The sequence below is a fragment of the Panthera uncia genome (genome assembly GCF_023721935.1).
Source record: "Panthera uncia isolate 11264 chromosome B3 unlocalized genomic scaffold, Puncia_PCG_1.0 HiC_scaffold_1, whole genome shotgun sequence".
Lineage (NCBI taxonomy): Eukaryota > Metazoa > Chordata > Mammalia > Carnivora > Felidae > Panthera > Panthera uncia.
Window position 1 is genome coordinate 44,411,637 of NW_026057582.1, and position 18,310 is coordinate 44,429,946.

The 18,310-nt window shown below is 37.2% G+C and overlaps 1 protein-coding gene across 3 annotated transcripts in view; it reads right to left on the reverse strand.

Annotated features, from left to right (window-relative positions):
* Positions 1–1,269: 1,269 nt before the first annotated feature.
* Positions 1,270–18,310, reverse strand: part of CGRRF1 (cell growth regulator with ring finger domain 1) — a 29,087-nt gene continuing 12,046 nt past the window's right edge. For all 3 annotated transcript variants that reach the window (XM_049612764.1, XM_049612763.1, XM_049612765.1), the window contains exons 2-6: positions 16,185–16,324; positions 8,920–9,097; positions 8,367–8,514; positions 2,353–2,460; positions 1,270–2,135 (exon numbers count right to left, since the gene is read on the reverse strand). In XM_049612764.1, the coding sequence (XP_049468721.1) occupies positions 1,815–2,135; positions 2,353–2,460; positions 8,367–8,514; positions 8,920–9,097; positions 16,185–16,248 (819 nt within the window). In that variant the 5' untranslated portion in view covers positions 16,249–16,324 and the 3' untranslated portion in view covers positions 1,270–1,814. The remainder of the gene's footprint in view (positions 2,136–2,352; positions 2,461–8,366; positions 8,515–8,919; positions 9,098–16,184; positions 16,325–18,310) is intronic.

Here is an 18,310-nt window from a genome sequence, read left to right on the forward strand (position 1 = left end):
AAATTACGAGGAATGGAGGAAGATTGCAGGTGGAATCCATCGCATATGAGAAAGCAACTATGTCTTGGACAGATCTGTGAAGAGAAACAGGATGGCTGACATGGGCAAAATGATCTCTGAGGAATTCCCCAATTTTCACCCAAGTGAGTTTCCCAGATGAACTGTTGCTAGCTGACTGTGGCAGACTTTTTTTTTTTTTTTTTAATTTTTTTTTTTTCAACGTTTTTTTAAATTTTTTTATTTTTGGGACAGAGAGAGACAGAGCATGAACTGGGGAGGGGCAGAGAGAGAGGGAGACACAGAATCGGAAACAGGCTCCAGGCTCCGAGCCATCAGCCCAGAGCCTGATGCGGGGCTCGAACTCACAGACCGCGAGATCGTGACCTGGCTTAAGTCGGACGCTTAACCGACTGCGCCACCCAGGCGCCCCTGTGGCAGACTTTTAATGGCCCTCCTTCCAGTGGTACCGTTGGAACAGAGCTCAAGGAATTTCTGAGGTGGGATATGCTGTCAGTGCTCCTTGGAGGCACAAATACTTAGGGGTCAGAAGTCTTGCCTGATTCTTTGTAGCCCAGACCCCCAAAGGAATCTGGCCCCTAGAACGTATTTATTACATAGCTATTGAACAGAGACGAAAGTTTGATTTGGTGTATACAATGGAGAATAGGTAATGTCTTTTTCAGAGTGTTGCATTTGATTAAAATGAAATGACATTATGTAAAAACACTGATACAAAGATAAGGCATTATTCTAATACAAACAGGACAAAAAAGTCTTGAAAATCTCCCTGAAGTTCAGTTTATTTGCTGTGATCTAATTTCTTAGTGACTGAAGATAATTTCCCCTGAAGACACAGAAAGTTCTGATTTGCCTTTTTCTTCGTCATCTTGGAAAGCATGGGGGATGGGGCTTTTTGCCTATCATGTGACTGTTCTGAAAGATATGGGTTTATGTGGAATAAAAATACGCTAGGAAAAAATAGTTATTTGTTTCTCTTAGCAGTTTTTCTGGATCCAAAACCTCTCCAGTTTTGGATGGATTTGCTATGCGGGAGGAAATCTAAGGTAAGGCATTACGAGTCTCACAGATCTTCCCTGATAGGTCACATTCTGCTAACCTAATCATATTTGACAACAAATTTAATTAGCCAAGAAATTTTATTATATGTTTCATATATCTGCCTCCTACAGATGAGTATCATTTTAATCTATGATATACTGAGAACAGTCAAGAATTGTATCTTGCATTTATGATTTAAGAAGCTATATTAAAATTAAGACTTGTGTTTATGTGACTATAAGGAAGATTAAAAACCATTACATGGATATTTATAAAAACTGTTATTTTCGGAAAAGTTTTAAAGTTGGAAGCCCTGTCCTACGCCTTTATAAAATGGGGAACATACAGTTACTTTAGGAAGAATTCAATTTTTCCCAAATTCCACTCCAGATTATGTCAAAGGCAGAACATCCAGAAATCTTGAGGCATTTACCTCCTCAAATTTTAGATGAATTGCTTTTAAGATTTTTCCTAATCAACATTATATGAAACCTTCTAGCTGATAAAAGGCCAAACATTTACATTCTTCTCAAGAGTTGAATGAATTTTTATGTTATCAACACAGATGGTATTCCAGTATTTACCATAGTGAACAGGAAGGAATTAATTTCATCATCCATGTACCATACAAATGTGAAGTTAAAATAGAATTTTCATTGATGGTCAATACTGTAGATTCCACGTGACAATTAATTCCAAGAACACAAATTCGACATCTTCAGTGGAAGGTGTACTTTTCAGTTTTAACAATACTCTCAAAGAGCTTTCCGTTTGTCTTTCTCTTGCTCCTTCTGACTGCAAAGTGCAAAAGATTCCTGCACAAATTGCCTGCACATAGGGCACTGCTGAAAATACCTAACGCAGCCATCACACAAGCACGTGTGTCTACACGGCAGAAGCACCCAGTTCACAGTCCCGTTCTGGCAAACGACACAGTCCTTGCTATTCTCCTCAGGGGGCTCCACTTCACTTTCAGACAGTCCAGCCTTTTCTAGCAAACTTCGGTCTGTGCTTTTTTCTCCTGGAGAGGAATTGCTGGAGGGAGTGGAGTTACTATTTGCAGACATGAAAAGTTGCTGGAAACCAAAGAAACAAGTTTAAGGATAAACACAAATGACAATTACCTTTTAAATCTGGGAGTCATAAAAGCTGCTAAAAATTTGTGAGTTAGCAAACCCAGTAGCAAACAACAGCTAACTCTGTGACTAACTGAGAAACATTATCTCTTTCTAAATAGTCATTCCTTGAAACTCTGCAAACAAAAGAGACAGAGAAAGATGACAGGGTACTTACCTTAAGATCATGAAATTGACCTTGAGCCAGGAGTAAATATTGATATAATATTCTACAGGAAAGTTTATAAGTCTTATCAGGAATATGAATTACTGACACCATGGAAATCTAAAATAAAAATTAAATACCAGTCAGTACTTACATTATTTCATAGGCATATGAAATAAAAATAAAAGGTTGACAAATTGGAAAACTTACAACATTTTATTTAAATCACAGTCATTAAAAAGGATCAATTACTGAACAATATTTCAATAGTGGCAATATTTTTGCCAGTTATTTTTAGTTATATTCAAAATTATAAATTTAATGCCATCCCAACAAAAATACCAATGAGCTTTTTCATAGAGTTATATGAGTTAACTCAAAAATTCTCATTGAAAAATAATACATAACTATAGCTAGGAAAATACTGAAAAGAAAGCTGTGGGGAGGACTGAGCCCAGTCAGATATTAAAACATACTACAAAGCCTCTAAAACAAAAATAATATGGTACAGGCACATGAAAAGACAGGCGGCTAGAACAGAACAGTTCAGAAACAGACCCAACTTTCTATACAAGTATGATAAAGGTGGGATCTGAAATCATTGGGCAAATAGTCTTTTTAATGAAAAGTACTGAGACAACTGGACAGCGGTTTGGAAAAATATAAAATTATATGCATTTCTCATAATCATACATAAAAATAAACTCCAAAAGCATAAGAAATCTAATTGTACAAAAGAAAAAAAAAACTGTGCAAGCACTAGAAGAAAAAATGTGAATTCCTTTTTATTCTCGGTGTAGTGAAAGACTTTCTAACTATGACACAGACCCAGAGGCAGACGCATTTGACTGTATAAAAATTGAAAACTTGTATACCAAAAAGCACCATAGGCAAGGTCAAAAGACATCTGAAGAACTGGAATAATATTTACAATATCCCTAATTTATGAAGAACTTTTAAATACTGATAAAAAGTAACCAAAAATCCTATTGAAAATGGGCAAAAAATATGAATAGACAATTTACTCAAAAAATATAAATATGGTCCTTAGCCATATTAAAAGACGATGGTGTGGAATTGGCTAGAGATTCCATCTCTCCCTCCCTCTCCCCCTCCTCCACTCATGCTCAAGCTCTCTTTCTCTTGCTCTCAAAAGAAATAAACTAAAAAAAAAAAAGATCTTCAATTTCACTCACAATACGACAAAATACAAATTAAAACCACTGAGATATCACTTCTCACTCATTGGATTAATAGATTTCAACTGTTTGTTAATATACTCTATGAAGAAATACTCTCATATATTGCTAGTGGAATGTATAAAAAAGAAAAAAAAAGGTACAATTCCAAGGGTATAATCCCAATGGAGGGGAATTTGGCAATATGTAACAAAATGACATACCCTTACCCTCCAACCACACAACCTCAACAATATGAAAATACATATGCACAGATTATTCAATGCAAGATTATTTGTCATTGCACAATACTGGAAATTATCTGAATGTCCAACTACAGGAGATTGGCTAAATAACTGTGGTACCCATACATCCTGCATACAATGGAGTGCTATGCAGCTGTGAAAAACTAAAGTGAGGAGGAGCTGTATGAACTGATCTGAAGTGGTTTCCAGGAGATATTATGAAGTAAAAAAAGCAGGAACATGTTTAGTATATAAAGTGTGATACCTTTTGAGTAAGAGAGAAAATAAGAAAAAATATATACATGTGTATCTTCTCATTATTACAATCAGAAACATAGAAGGGATAAATGAGAAAACAATGAACTTGGTTATCTATAAGATTTGGGGTGTATAAGAATGGGAGGAAGGGATGAGAGCAACACCTGAGTACACCTCTAATTTATACAGTATTTTTTGACTTTTAGGAGAACTAATCTGAGTAATTTATGGACACAGAGTTTGACTATAAATCTTCAGGCAGAAAGTAAGGAGAGGGCAGTTGAGCACCAAAATAATTAAATTCAGTAATGAATTATAAACCACTGGGGGAAAAGAGGAATTCCTGAGGCTGTATGGATAATAAATACATAAATGGGAGGTCTCTTACTTAGAATACTGACGGCTGATTGAAGGGCTGGAGTTGGAAAACAATCATTTTTGCAACCATGATAGTAAAGATAAAATCTGGTAAGAATTATCAACGGATATTATATCCAGGGGGAAATTCTCATAAAAACTGGAATATTTTCATGGTCTTAAAAGTGCCCCTCCTACACCAACTGCTTACTATTTGCAAGAGAGGGGAAAAAATTGAAGAGACGAGAAATTAAACAACACCTTGCCAAGAGATCAAAATGAACATCCCTAATGAGGGGAAAGAACTGCCCATGCCTGGAAAGGTGCCGCCCTGAAAAGCACACATCATCACCTGTGAAGTAGACTGGCTGAAAATGCACAACTCCAATCTAATCATGATGAAACATCAGACACACAAAATGAGAACTGTACTATTTTACAAAAAGGGTGCATGTGACTATACTCTTCAAAAATGCTAATGTCATGAGTTGCATGAGTGGCTCAGCTGGTTAAACATCTGACTCTTGGTTTCGGCTGGGGTCATGACCTCAGGGTTCAAGAGATCCAGCCACTTGTCCAGCTCTGCACTGACAGGGTGGAGACTGCTTAAGATCTTTTCCCTTCTTCTCTAAGCCCCTCCCCTGATCCCATGCCATGCATGCACACACTCTCTCTCTCTTTCTCTCAAAATAAATAAGTAAACATTTTTTAAAAATACTAATGTTGTAAAAGACAAACAGGCTATGAAAATAGTTCTAGGTTAAAAGAGGTTAAAGATACATGACAAACAGTATCTGACTCCAGACTAGAACGTGTACTGGTGGGAAAAGCATGCTGTAACGAAGACTGCTAAACCCACTGACATATTGGAATATAGGTAATAGGTTGGATCAAATATTTTATCAATGTCAGATTTATAAAGTTGATAACTATGTTGTGTTTATATAAGAGAACATTCCTATTATCAGGAAATACACACTAAAATATTTAGGGTAAAGAATCATTCATACAACTTCTCAATTCATTTAAAAAAATACACACACATAGGCAAGTAATGGTGCAAACAGTGCAAATGTTAATAATCAACAATAGGAGGTCTCGGTAAAAGGTATGGGCTGTTCTTCTGCTTCTTTGTTTTTGCAAGTTTCTGAAATTATATGCAAAGAAAAAGTTTAAAAACAGAACCCTTCTATGGCTGTAAACATATAATATTGTTTATAGCTCTATCAGGATTTCATAATTTGGTTAATGGTTTCAGAAGCTTGCAATACTGAATCAAAATGACAGGATTGGTAGAATGTTATCATCTCACATGAACAATCCTGCCATTGGATTTAATACTAAAAGCTTCAGAAGCTACTATAATGCGAGTTATAAATACATAGGTAGCTATAGATATAAATCTGGTATGGAAAAGATGCTCAAAATATACTAAATGAAAACATGTCTCAGAATAGTACATATAATTTTTTGTTTTTGTTTAAAAATTACATATATAAAGGTCTGCAAAGATACAGACAAATATTCACAGTGGTTAACTTTGGATGACACAATATAGGAGATTATGCTTTTTTCCTTCTGGCGTATCTAGATTTTCTAATTCTATTTCCTGCCACAAACATATATTATTTGAGTAATACAGAAATTTAATATAATTGAGTAAAAATGAAAAAAATTTCCAAGTCGAAATATTGCAATAACAACCCTGCTTTCCTTAATCTACCTAAATAAAAAATATATATATTTATATATATATTTAGACTCTCACCCCCAGATAAAATATTGAAAAACCAAATGTTTGGTTTGCTTTTAAAATTAAGGACAGACAACATTAATACATACTATATTAACAAATATGCTTTAGTTCCAATATTAGGCCCAATCTGAGAGATAAGAAGCAAGATTAACAGGACAAAGGGGAGGGAGCCTGAGAAGAAGAAAAGACCCAGGGGAGGACCCAGGCAGGGAGACTTTAAAAGGAAAAGTGGGGCACCTGGGTGGTTCACTTGGTTAAGGGTTAGACTCTTGATTTGAGCTCAGGTCATTATCTCATGATTTATGAGTTCAAGCCCCATATCAGAGTCTGCACTGACAGTGCAGAGCCCGCTTGGGATTCTTTCTCTGTCCCTCCCCTGCTCGCACTCTCTCTCAAAATAAATAAACAAACATTGAAAAAAATAAACAAAAGTAAAAAGAAAATGCCTATTAACCCTTGAGGGCTGGACACCGGCTCCCCTGTGGGAATGAGCTTCCCACATGTACAGCTGGGCCACATAGGTTTCATTCCAGTTGGATCAGGGACCTGATAGCAAATCTTTCCCTGTTTATAATGCCATTGACCTGTACACTGGAAAGTGATTAAAACAGTAAATTTTATGTTATATACATTTTAACACATACACACTCTCCTCTGTCTAGACCGAGGAAGAAAGTTAGAAAACGAAGAAGACACTGAATACCTTAAACAGATAGGTTCCCTAGGTTTTCCCCTCAGTGAGCGGAAAAGAAACCAAAAGGAGAAGCTGGGAGGAAGGTGACAGATCTGACCCTGTCTGTTCTGAATGAGTGGAAGGAAGTAGGGGAGCAGAGAAGACATGGGAGGCACAGTGGTGATGGAAGGGTTACCTTGCTGGGGTGGGCAGGATAAAGAACAGAGGCTGGAAATATGAAACACCAACCTGACAGTTCTTATTTACCTTCAACTGGAAAGGGGTGGGGGGCTGGGGGTGAAGGGCAGGAAGGGGAGGAAACCAGAGGATCTCTCCTATGCACTCCTCACTCCTCGTGCACATTCAACTGACCTGCTGTCAAGCTCCATGAGGTTCACCAACATTGCTTGGTATGGTGCCCCCCCCCCCCCCCGCATCAAGTTTAGTGAGCACCTACTGTGTTCCATGCAGTGTATTATTAGGTTCTGGAAACACACCACTATTAGTATGACTAATTTAGAAAAACCAAACTGACTTCGGTTCAATGGAACTTCAACTTGGTAAGGCTAAAAACCCAAACTGTATGAGCAGGGTCTAGATTTCTCAATAAGGGTCTGCACCTTCCAAATGCAAGAAAATGTACACTTGCTTCGAGGAGATATTCCTTAAAAATATTTTTTTTAAAGGCACTTGGCACAGGACTACAAAGGCTTATTACATCAAGCCCTGGTTCCATCTCTTCCTGAATGACTGAGATTTTTCTTCAGACTCTATTTCAGTCTTTATAAAAAGAATATTGGTCCTAACACACAAGGTTGTTGGAAGAAGTAAATGAGTTAATGTTAGCGAAGTATCATAAAATGTTACCGTATCTTTATTAATAAACATATCTGTATCATGCACTTCAGAAAAGTACTAAATTGTGTATAAGGGCATTCTTACCATGAAAGGATTTCACCAAAAGTTTACTTCATGTATCAGCCTCTACTATACTTAGAGGAATGTCAGGGCTCAAGTCCTCCTAGATCTCTAAGATGATTTTATCTTCCTAATAGGGACAAACTACCAGACTAAAGAAATAATTGGCACATAATGAGAAATGGAGATTACTGAAAATATAGGAACCAAACACATATAGGATGCAGATGTGGCAGGGGCTAAGACGGAAACAAGGTGACTGTAAGCATGCAAAGAAAAGAGGGAACACTCTTAAAATTGAGCACTGCAGATGATTCCAATGCTTATTTACTCAGTGTTAAAAATGTTAAGAATAAACATGCTTCCCAAAATCTAGCCAACTACAATATACCTTTTGTTTTTTAAATAATATCATATTCTTGTAACATATGGAGAAAGAAAAGTCATACTCTGAAGGAGCTGTTATATGTATAAAAATCATACAACTGTATTTCCCATGGATTCCTTTTTTAAGAAAAATGTGTCTGGGCCAAATGTATGTCCTCAAGAATTACAAGAAAACTTTTTTTATTTGCCAAATAATTATGACCTATCATCCAAATCACTCGAAGGAATTTTTCCAGAATTTTAAAATTACTTACAATATCATAAATTTCTCGGTCATCCTCATCAGCTAGGGTCAACAGTGCTACCAATGGATAGCGAGATCTGGGCACAGAACCAAAGTCTTCAATTTTAGTATCTCTTGGTAACTGGCAATATATTTCTTCTTTGCTGTCCTTTTTAATACTTTTTGAAAATGTAAAGGTAAATTGCCACTGTAACCAAAAATACAGTAATACACCAAAGGTAACAGTAACTTAGCAAATAGTTTATTTTATCCATAAAAGTCTAATGTCTAAAATTTTCATTTGTCGAGGCGCCTGGGTGGCTCTGTCGGTTAAGCATCCGACTTCGGCTCAGGTCATGATATCACAGTTTGTGAGTTTGAGCCCGGCATCGGGCTCTGTGCTGACAGCTCGGAGCCTGGAGCCTGCTTCAGATTCTGTGTCTCCCTCTCTCTCTGCCTCTCCCCAGCTCACACTTGGTCTCTTTCAAAAATAAATAAAGGTTAAAAAAAATTTTTTTTAATAAAATTAAAAAAAATAAAATAAAAATTTCATTTGTGAATGGATATATCAGATAAAAGGATACAAATACTGTTCTTGATAAAGATATTCACTATACAGAGCATCTTCCAGTGCTTGGGGAGTGCTTATTCGGAAGCAATAAAAGTGCTTCTGTAGAGCTTCATAGAATTTTTGAACACTGCACCCCCAATAGCATGTAAGGAGGCTATCTTCAAGGCAATCTGTTGTCAAAGTTATGCCAGCTGTAGAAAACAAAGAAGAAAAGAAGACAAAGAGAAGAAAATTACCTAATGTAATTTCTAATACAATGGTACACAGTGAATAACAAAAGCTTCCTTTTGGATGCTGGCCAAGGTGATGTCATAAAAGGAACTCATTAAAGGGTATGTGCCTGTAAATGAAGGAACTGGTCCCTAAACAAGTGATATAAAAACTTCCACATCTACACGATTTTGAAGCACCATCAGTAAACTCTTTATTATTTACACATTTATACTTAGAAATTATCAAGTTCATTTTGAGTGTGTGACTTAAAGACTTCTCTCACATACATCTTAAAAACTGAAATATCATTCACTATTGGTAACCTACCACTCTAACAGCATATAGAATCCTAATGACAAGAAACAGTAGTGCTGTCTCCAAAAGTGGATATATACAACCTTCAGAGCAGAGCTGTCTCTGAAAGTGGACACACCTAACTCATGGGGTACACAAGATGACCACTGCAGTAGGAAAAAATATTAAAGAGCAATCAAGCCTTACTAATATTAATATACATACTGACAACATTAATATATGTTCTTGTCATACAGTTAATGTCCCATGTAATAAGCTAAATATCCTAGGGAAAGAATGGGGATTCCAAAACATGAAGAGCTTAATAGCAACGTCCTCATTCATTTATTTGCTTTCAGCATAAAAAAAACATTACAATTTGAGTAAACCTGATTAAGTGGAAAAAGTAAATTATAAGCAGACCTACAAATTGTATCATTTTACCTATTTATTAAACACTTACATAGGACTTACTGTGTGCCACCTGTATGATTTTTTTCCCTTGCTTATGACAGTTGCAGCAGTATCAAGTTCAAGGGCAGCAATATCTAGTGTCTTCTACAGCTGTTAGTGGAAAGTGCGGTATCTGGTGCTCGGTGGCACTGGACTTACTAGATCAAAAGTACACGGTTCGAGGGGCACTTGGGTGGCTCAGTCGGTTAAGCGTCCGACTTCGTCTCAGGTCACGATCTCGCGGTTAGTGAGTTTGAGCCCCATGTCGGCTCTGTGCTGACAGCTCAGAGCCTGGAGCCTGCTTCGGATTCTGTGTCTCCCTCTCTCTCTGCCCCTCCCCCACTCGCATTCTCTCTCTCTCTCTCTCTCTCTCTCTCTCTCTCTCTCTCTCAAAAATAAATAAACATTAAAAAAAAATTTTTTTTTTAAGTACATGGTTTGGAGCACTGTTCTTGGCTGAATAGCCTTGGTCTCTGATTCTGGCTCTCCAAACCTACTGGCAATTCTGTCAGCGACCCAGTATCCTTTTATTGAGGTCATTTCTGTTGCTTGCTAATAGGAATTCTTGTGCTCACTTCAGCAGCACATATGCTAATAGGAATTCTGATTGATACATTGTGTAATTTTTTTTTGTTTTATTTATAATTTTTTGGATACTTATTTATTTATTTATTTTTAATATTTATTTATTTTGGGGAGAGCACAAGCTGGGGAGGAGCAGAGAGAGGATACAGAGGATTCAAAGCAGGCTCTGTCTGCACTGACAGGCTGACAGCAGTGAGCCTGATGTGGGGCTTGAACTAATGAACCATGAGATCATGACCTGAGCCTAAGTTGGACTCTCAACCAACTGAGCCACCCAGGTGCCCCATTATGTGTTTTTTAAAAGGTGATCAAGAGTATGTGTTGGAAGGATATACACAAACATAAGATGTTCTACAGGATGCCAAAAATTGAGTTTTTCACTTTTCTGCTCAGTAATCAGTAGTATGTACATAGAGTTTCAGATTGGGGGTATGCATACTAGCAATGACATAGTATAATTTCTAATCACAGTTAGGCAAAAATTTTAATTGGCAGGACTTTGCATAGGTAATTGGAACAGAATTTGATTTCAAAGTTTTATATGATTCTAATCATCGGGTATTAATTCAACAATGGGAAATTTTGTGGTGCCTGGGTGGCTCAGTCAGTTAAGTATCAGACTCTTGATTTTGGCTCAGGTCATGACCTCATGGTTGTGAGACTGAGCCCCATGTTGGGCTCTGCACTGAGTGCTGAAGCCTGCTTGGGATTCTCTTTCTCTCTTTCAAAATAAATAAATAAACTTAAAAAAAAATGGAAAATTTAATTAGCTATTATTTTTCAATTAGCTATTAAATAGCTGAAAAAAAAAACCACTCCACAATACACATTTAAATATATATTTATATGTTAAATTTAATATACATCATATTAATTTACATATTATAATAAAACATATCAGTATATACCATTTATACTATTTTACATAAAATGTACATGTTTGAAGTTAATATATATATTAAAAATCATACATCCTTTTCTTTATGTTACCACAGAACCACATAAGGTAAGGGAAAAAAAGATGAAGTAGATAAGGAAGGAAAAAATAGAAAAGGCATATAAAAGAAAATGAAAAAAGAGAAAAAAGGAACCCAGAAAATGATTTAACATTCTTGGCAAAAATGTGAAAAATTGTATGTATGTAGCATCAGTTGTATCAAAATGCAGGAATCCACCCAAATGTCCACTGATAGGGGATTAAATGAATAAAATATAGAATGTTCTATAATGAAGTACTTTGCAGCTCTTAAAAAAGAATTGAAGCATAGCAAAATATCTGTATATTCTACTGTGGAATGATCTTCAGAATATATTGTTAAGCGAAAAAAGCAAGGTGGAGGAAAGTTTATAGCATAGTACCGTTTATGTCACAGGAGGGGACATCCATACCCATGTGTGTGCTTACACTAACAAAGAACCATGGGAGGATAAGTTCTAAAACATGTAAAACTACCCAGTTTATTTGCTGTGTAAAAAGAAATGGAGATCCAGAGATTCAGAGCTGCATAAAAGACTTGACTAAAATGGGGAGAGTGTCAGAGACCAGTGACAACTGGATACTAAGCAGACTTCAACAGAGTATGTCTCTGAAATTAATATTATAAGTTTGTGAGAAAGAAGAATAGAATCTATAAATTCTACTCTCCACAATCTTTCCTAAACTTGTCTAGGACACAGACTGAGAAGATAATGTTTTGATTTACACTAACTGATGTCAGTTCAAATCCCCCCGGGGCAAAGCTGTTCTCCCTTTAGTTTTTCCCACTTGTTCTGCAGACAGTCTCATTCTTACATTTTCTTAGTCTTCTAAAATTCAGTGCAAACACAATGCCATGTCAGATCAACAGCAATAGCAGACTTGGAACACGGCCTTAAAGCAGAAAATTCAGAATCTAAACTAACCGAAAGGGGGGTGATTTCTCTCAGCCTGCCCTAACCCTGCCTAGCTGTAACAGCCAAATAAAGCCCAGCATAAGAGACAGCCTTGCAAAAAATTGCAAAAAACAAGAACTATGGTCAATGAGTTGAGCCATTAAAGGAAGGAGAAACAATACAGCAGAAAAGCCACAAACTTTCTTGAGGAGAAACCCTGAGAAAGAACCAACGTACAAGGTGATCATGCATGAGGGTAATAAATCTGGAGTACTGGGAGATGAAAATTTTACGTTGGAGAGAATAGAGGTTCACAAATTCCTCCCAAAATGCAATGTGTGTCATTTTGTCTACCCTTTCACCTTTGTTAAGTGTCACCAGGGTAAATAAGCCAAAATAAGGAAGCTGTTACAAAGGGACAGGAGAATTTCTGGCCCAAATGAATTCAACTCAACCAACATATCCATAAAACCTTTTACACTGGGGACATGGAAACATCATAAATCCAAACATAGTATCACCACGTAACAACAAAAGAAATCCCAGCAACCCACCCGTAGTAAAGAGAGCCAAATGACTAAGATTAAAACTGATTCTCATTCATTTTCAAGTAAATCAGGTCTCCAGATAGTCCCCTTCCCTCCCCTACATACCCAGCACTTTGGGGACAGTGGTGAAAAAGGACCTTTTTTTTTTTAATGTTTATTTATTTTGGAGACAGAGAGAGAGAGCACAAGCCAGGGAAGGGCAGAGAGAGAGGGAGACAGAGAACCCACAGCAGTCTCCTCCCTGTCAGCATAAACCCCGATGCAGGGCTTGAACCCACGAACCCTGAGATCACGACCTGAGCTGAAGTTGGATGCTCAACCGAACTGAGCCACCCAGGTGCCCCAAGGACCTGGATTTTTAAACTATCTACACATCCGATGAAATAACCTTTTAAAATGTCACAAATATTGCCCAGAATATTATTTTAATATCCTGGTTAGACATCTTTAATGATATCCACTGTTCTACAGTTTAAACAAATGAATTCTATTCTGCCAAATTTAATTCCCACCAAAATCCCTCTCCTTATTTCCCCATAGAAGAAAGACAATCAATGATAGGCACTGGTATTTTAAAAATTAAAATACGTCAAGAAGCAAGCTATAAACCCACACATCGAAAAAATTTTTTGTGTGCTTTGGTAATGGTATTGTTGGTTAGTGGCTGACAGGTCTTCTACTCACTGGATATCTTTTCATTTGCTTCTAACATTTACAGGGGAACTATTTCTGCCTGAAAGGAAAATTGACGGATTTCCTCGCACTTCCCAACTCACAAGTGTGTTTGCTTGGTCACAATTAATCAGTTCTTACTTTTTCAGCGTTTCCAGGCTTGTGGAACTGTGTGGCAGGAAGGACGGCTTTGTACTGGTAGCTTTTTATATCAGGAGTCCTGCTCAAGGCCCAGATGTGACACTGGAGCAGGTCCAAGTGCCTGGCCACAGAGGTCAGAGGTCACCAAACTACCACTGTTTGAACTACCACTGTTCTTATTTATTTTTATGAGTTTGTTTATTTTGAGAGAGAGCAGGGGAGGGGCAGAGAGGGGGAAACAGAGTCCCAAGAAGGCTCCACACTGACAGCACAGAGCCCAACACAGGGCTTGAGCCCACAAACCGTGAGATCATGACCCGAGCCAAAACCAAGAGTCGGGAGGCTTAACCAACTGAGCCACCCAGGCACCCCTGAACTACAACTGTTCTGTACATTTTAATTAGTCATATTTTCTAAACAGGTTAATTTTCTGTCATATCTTTTTTTTTTTTTTTTTTTTTTTGAGAGAGAGAGAGAAAGAGAGAGCACACATGTGAGTGGGGTAGGAGCTGAGGGAGAGGGAGAGAATCTTAAGCAGGCTTCATGCCCAGTGTGGAGCCTGACATGGGGCTGATCTCATGACTGTGAGATCACTACCTGAGGCAAAATCAAGAGTCAGACGCTTAACTGACTGATCCACCCAGGCACCCCTTTTTCTAATTTATGTATTTATTTATCTATCTGTGTCATATCTTAAACATGGTTTTCCCAAGTGAAAAATGTCAGAACAAACCCTTTATCCACCATAGAGGATTAAAAAAAAAAAAGAGGTCCTTAGTTCTCTCCAATTCATAGGCTAATAGTATAGTACTTATAGCTAAGGAAGAATAAGAAACTTTGTACTTTTTCATTATAAATCAATATTTACTTAAGGTTGATAATCCCTATTTACTAAGTACGCTGCTTTTCGACAAGTGATTTTGGAAGTTATAAACAGGAAGACGGCTATGCAGAAGGGTCACAGAAGCCAAGGGAGCAGGGTATCAAGAAGGAAGGACTGGTCAACTCCGTGAAACTGCAGAGATAGTGCTAACTCAGGCCTACAAAGTGTCCACTGGATTTTTTGACTGCGGGGGCAGGAGGGCAGGGTCGGGGAGCAGAAGTGGTCATCAGTAACCTTGGGGAAAGCCATTTCAATGGAGGGATACAGGCAAAAATACATCTGTGGAAAGTGAAGCAGGCTAAGGGAAGAAGGCAAGTGCAATTCGCTTTTGAGAAGGCTGGCTGTGAAGGGAGAGAAAGGGGACAGTAGATCCAATAGGGTAAAAAGCTGAGAGAGGTTGGGGTTGTTTGTTTTTAAGATACCTGAAATGTCAGCAAGTATAAAAGGTGATAGGGTCTCAGCCTGGAAATCTTTGTAGAGTTATGGGAACTGTACCTGGAACTGCCCACCCATCTCTACTTAACTGCTACAAAAGCACTTCAAAGTCCAGAAGTTCAAAACTGAACTCATTACCTTTCTTCCAAAACCTGCTGTTCCTCCCGTACTCTTTATCCTGGTAATAGGATCTGTCTATGGAGGGCCCCTGCAAAGAACCTGAGTCTTCCTCCACTCTTCTCTCTTACCTGTCCCACCCTATGTTTTCTCCATAACAAACTACTTATTGTTTCTCTGTTTCTGTCTCAGTGCTTTGTTCATGCTTCTTCTCTACTTAGAATTTCTCCCAACCCCATGAGATAAACACCTACTTACCTTTCAAGAGTCTACTCAAAAAAAAAAAAAGAAAGAAAAGAAAAGAAAGAAAGAAAGAAAAAAAGAAAAGAAAAGAAAAATAAGACAGAGACCCAGCACATTCTTTATGAGGCTTTTCTTTATGCCTGCCTCCCCACCTCAGCAAACTTAACCATTTCTTCCTTCCTTCCTCCCCTCTTTCCTCCCTCTCTTTCTCCTCTTTCCTTCCTCCCTGTCTCTTTCTTTCTCTCTTTCCTTCCTCCCTCCCATCCCCCTTCTTTTCTTTTGTTTTCTTTTTCTTTTCTTTCCCTCTATCTTTCACTCCAGTGGTTCCTAAATAGTCTTGCAGACAGTTTACTTTTCCAAAAAGCACAGAAACAAACAACTATCATCTTATTACCATCTCTCAAAATAACATTTTATACCAAAATGACTTATACCCAAAATACCACTATTTCAGATTAAAAAGTTGTTCTTCAGAAGGTTAGCAACCTTATGTTAACTGTGCTCACACTACACCATCCGTACATTTCTCACTGCACTCAAGACCCATGAAAATGCCAGACTTCTCTTATTAACATCTGTGATACTTAATTCTTCTTACACAAATATTTGCCTCTGGTTTGCTAGTTGATAAGTTCCCGAGGAGCAAGTTTTGTGAATAATTAGTCTCTGTATCCGTAGTACGTAGTATAGCTCCCAGAACAAAACAGATGTTCAATAAATACTTGTTAAGTCCAAAGAAGAGAAAGCAATAAAGAAAGAAAATTAAAGTGCTGAGAAAGGGGCACAGAAAGAAAAAAAAGTCTCTGGAAAATAGTCACCAACTTGTAATTGAAGCTGAAGATGGATTAGTGATCTCTAAGCCAAAAGGATTCTTGACTTGTCTCATTTGCTTTTTGAAAACTCTTGTGTTGAACTGGGTCTCTTCTGAATTTCTCAGGATTACTGGAACATCCCAGCCAAACCTGAAGAAAAATAAAAATAAAATAATACATAATTCTAGCAAATGTTGAAACTTTGTTCTATGTGAAGTATGTTGTGCTTTATTAGTTATCCCTTTTAACACAAGCATCACAAAAGAGATTAGGTTATTCAATCTATATTATATCACAGAATTAATCTAGAATTGAGGGATTAGAGGTCCCATACATAATTGCAATATATTGTTCAGCTGGCTGAATCGACATACTCTTGAAGACAAAGAGTTCTATTGTTAACATTATTGTTGGTAACAAAGTAGTACAGTCATTATAGATAACTGTACCAAATATAACAGCAAAAACATAAGAATTATTGAACTTTTTATATAACACAAGAAACAAATTCATATTTAATATGCAGACTATTTGATATAATTAATGGGACAAGAGAACCTTTAAATACCAAATACAGCACTTCATTTATATAACATATTTTCTACTTTCAAATTTCATATAAAAATGCGATAATGAATATTAAACGGATTAGAAGGAAAATGAAAGGGACTACACTCAATCCCTCATAAAACTAGAAGGCAGCTAAGTTTACTCAATTAAAAAATATATATATATGAATACACATAAGCTGGAGGACTTTAGTTAAAATGGCACAGTTAAATACATACTTTGATGCTCTCTCTTCTCTCCAGACACTTAACAGTGATAGATAAAAAATAAACAGAGAAATCAAAGAGACCCCACTGAAATGAGTAAACAAACTGTGGTGAGTTTAAACAAAGGAATGGTAGTACTCAGCAATGAAAAGGAGTAAATTATTGCTACAGCCACATGGATAAATCTCAAAAACAACATGCCGAGCAAAAGAAGCCTCACACAAAGGAGTATGTGTTATATGATTCCACAGTATAAAATTCTAGAGCAGGCAAAACTAATCTATGGCAGAAATAAAAAAACAGGGCAGTGGTTGCTTGTGGGGGTGGAGTGGGGGGGGGGGGGGGGGGGGGGGGGGGGTAAGTGTATGGACTAACCGGGAAAGGGCATAAGGAAACTTTCCCTGGTAATGGCAATGTTGTATATCTTGATAGAGGTTTGAGTTGTATAGATGATGTGTTTTAGAACACTGAAGATTTACACATTTCATTGTGTGTAAATATACCTCAAAAGAAAAAAAGGGAACTACCAACAAAAACAAACATTGAGCTCTAGCTAATAATATGCAATACTTCAGTATTTACGGGAAGAGTAACAACTTACTTTGAAATGATCAAGAAATAAGATTACAAATAAGTAATGAAGACTTGACAGCAAAGTGTTGATTGTAGAACCTAAGCGATGGGCATATGTATGTTCATTTTGTAATTTTTTCAAGTTTTCTGTATATTTGAAAATTTTAATAATAAAATGTTGGAAAAAGAGACTTAGTTGGGTTCAAGGACAAATCTTTATGGCTCTGAAAAAGGAAAGAAATATAAGGTAATGAGTAAGGCTGACGCCATGGTTTGATGGGTCCTGAGTCTGGCAGCAGGCTGTGGCAAGTAAGCCTTCACACAGTAAGAGGACCTTATAGGTTGTCCACTCAAGACAAGAGCCAGAGCTAGGTTCATAACTTGAATCTAGAAGCTGAGTTAGGCCAATATCAATATCAATATGTCATTATAAGACCTGGTGCCTGACTAGGGGGCATCTAGGAATCTGGTTGAAGGCCAACTGTGAGATGGTTAAACAGCAAGGGTGATGACAAAGGGAGGGGGAAAAACTTCTACTAAAATTTAGGTCGCAAACCAAAGTTTCAAAACACGTGAATAAATCTAATGCCAAGGGAAAACCAATAAACGTAACACATGGAATAAAGTTACACTCCAGATGAATTTCATTTTATAGAACAGTTAGATAAGGCTCGTCTGGTCCTGCCTAAAAAAGCTGAAAAGCAAGCCTCTAAGAGATCAAACTGTGTAAATTAGCTGTGTCCCAAAACATAACTCAAGAATATTTATATGAATACAAAAACATCCA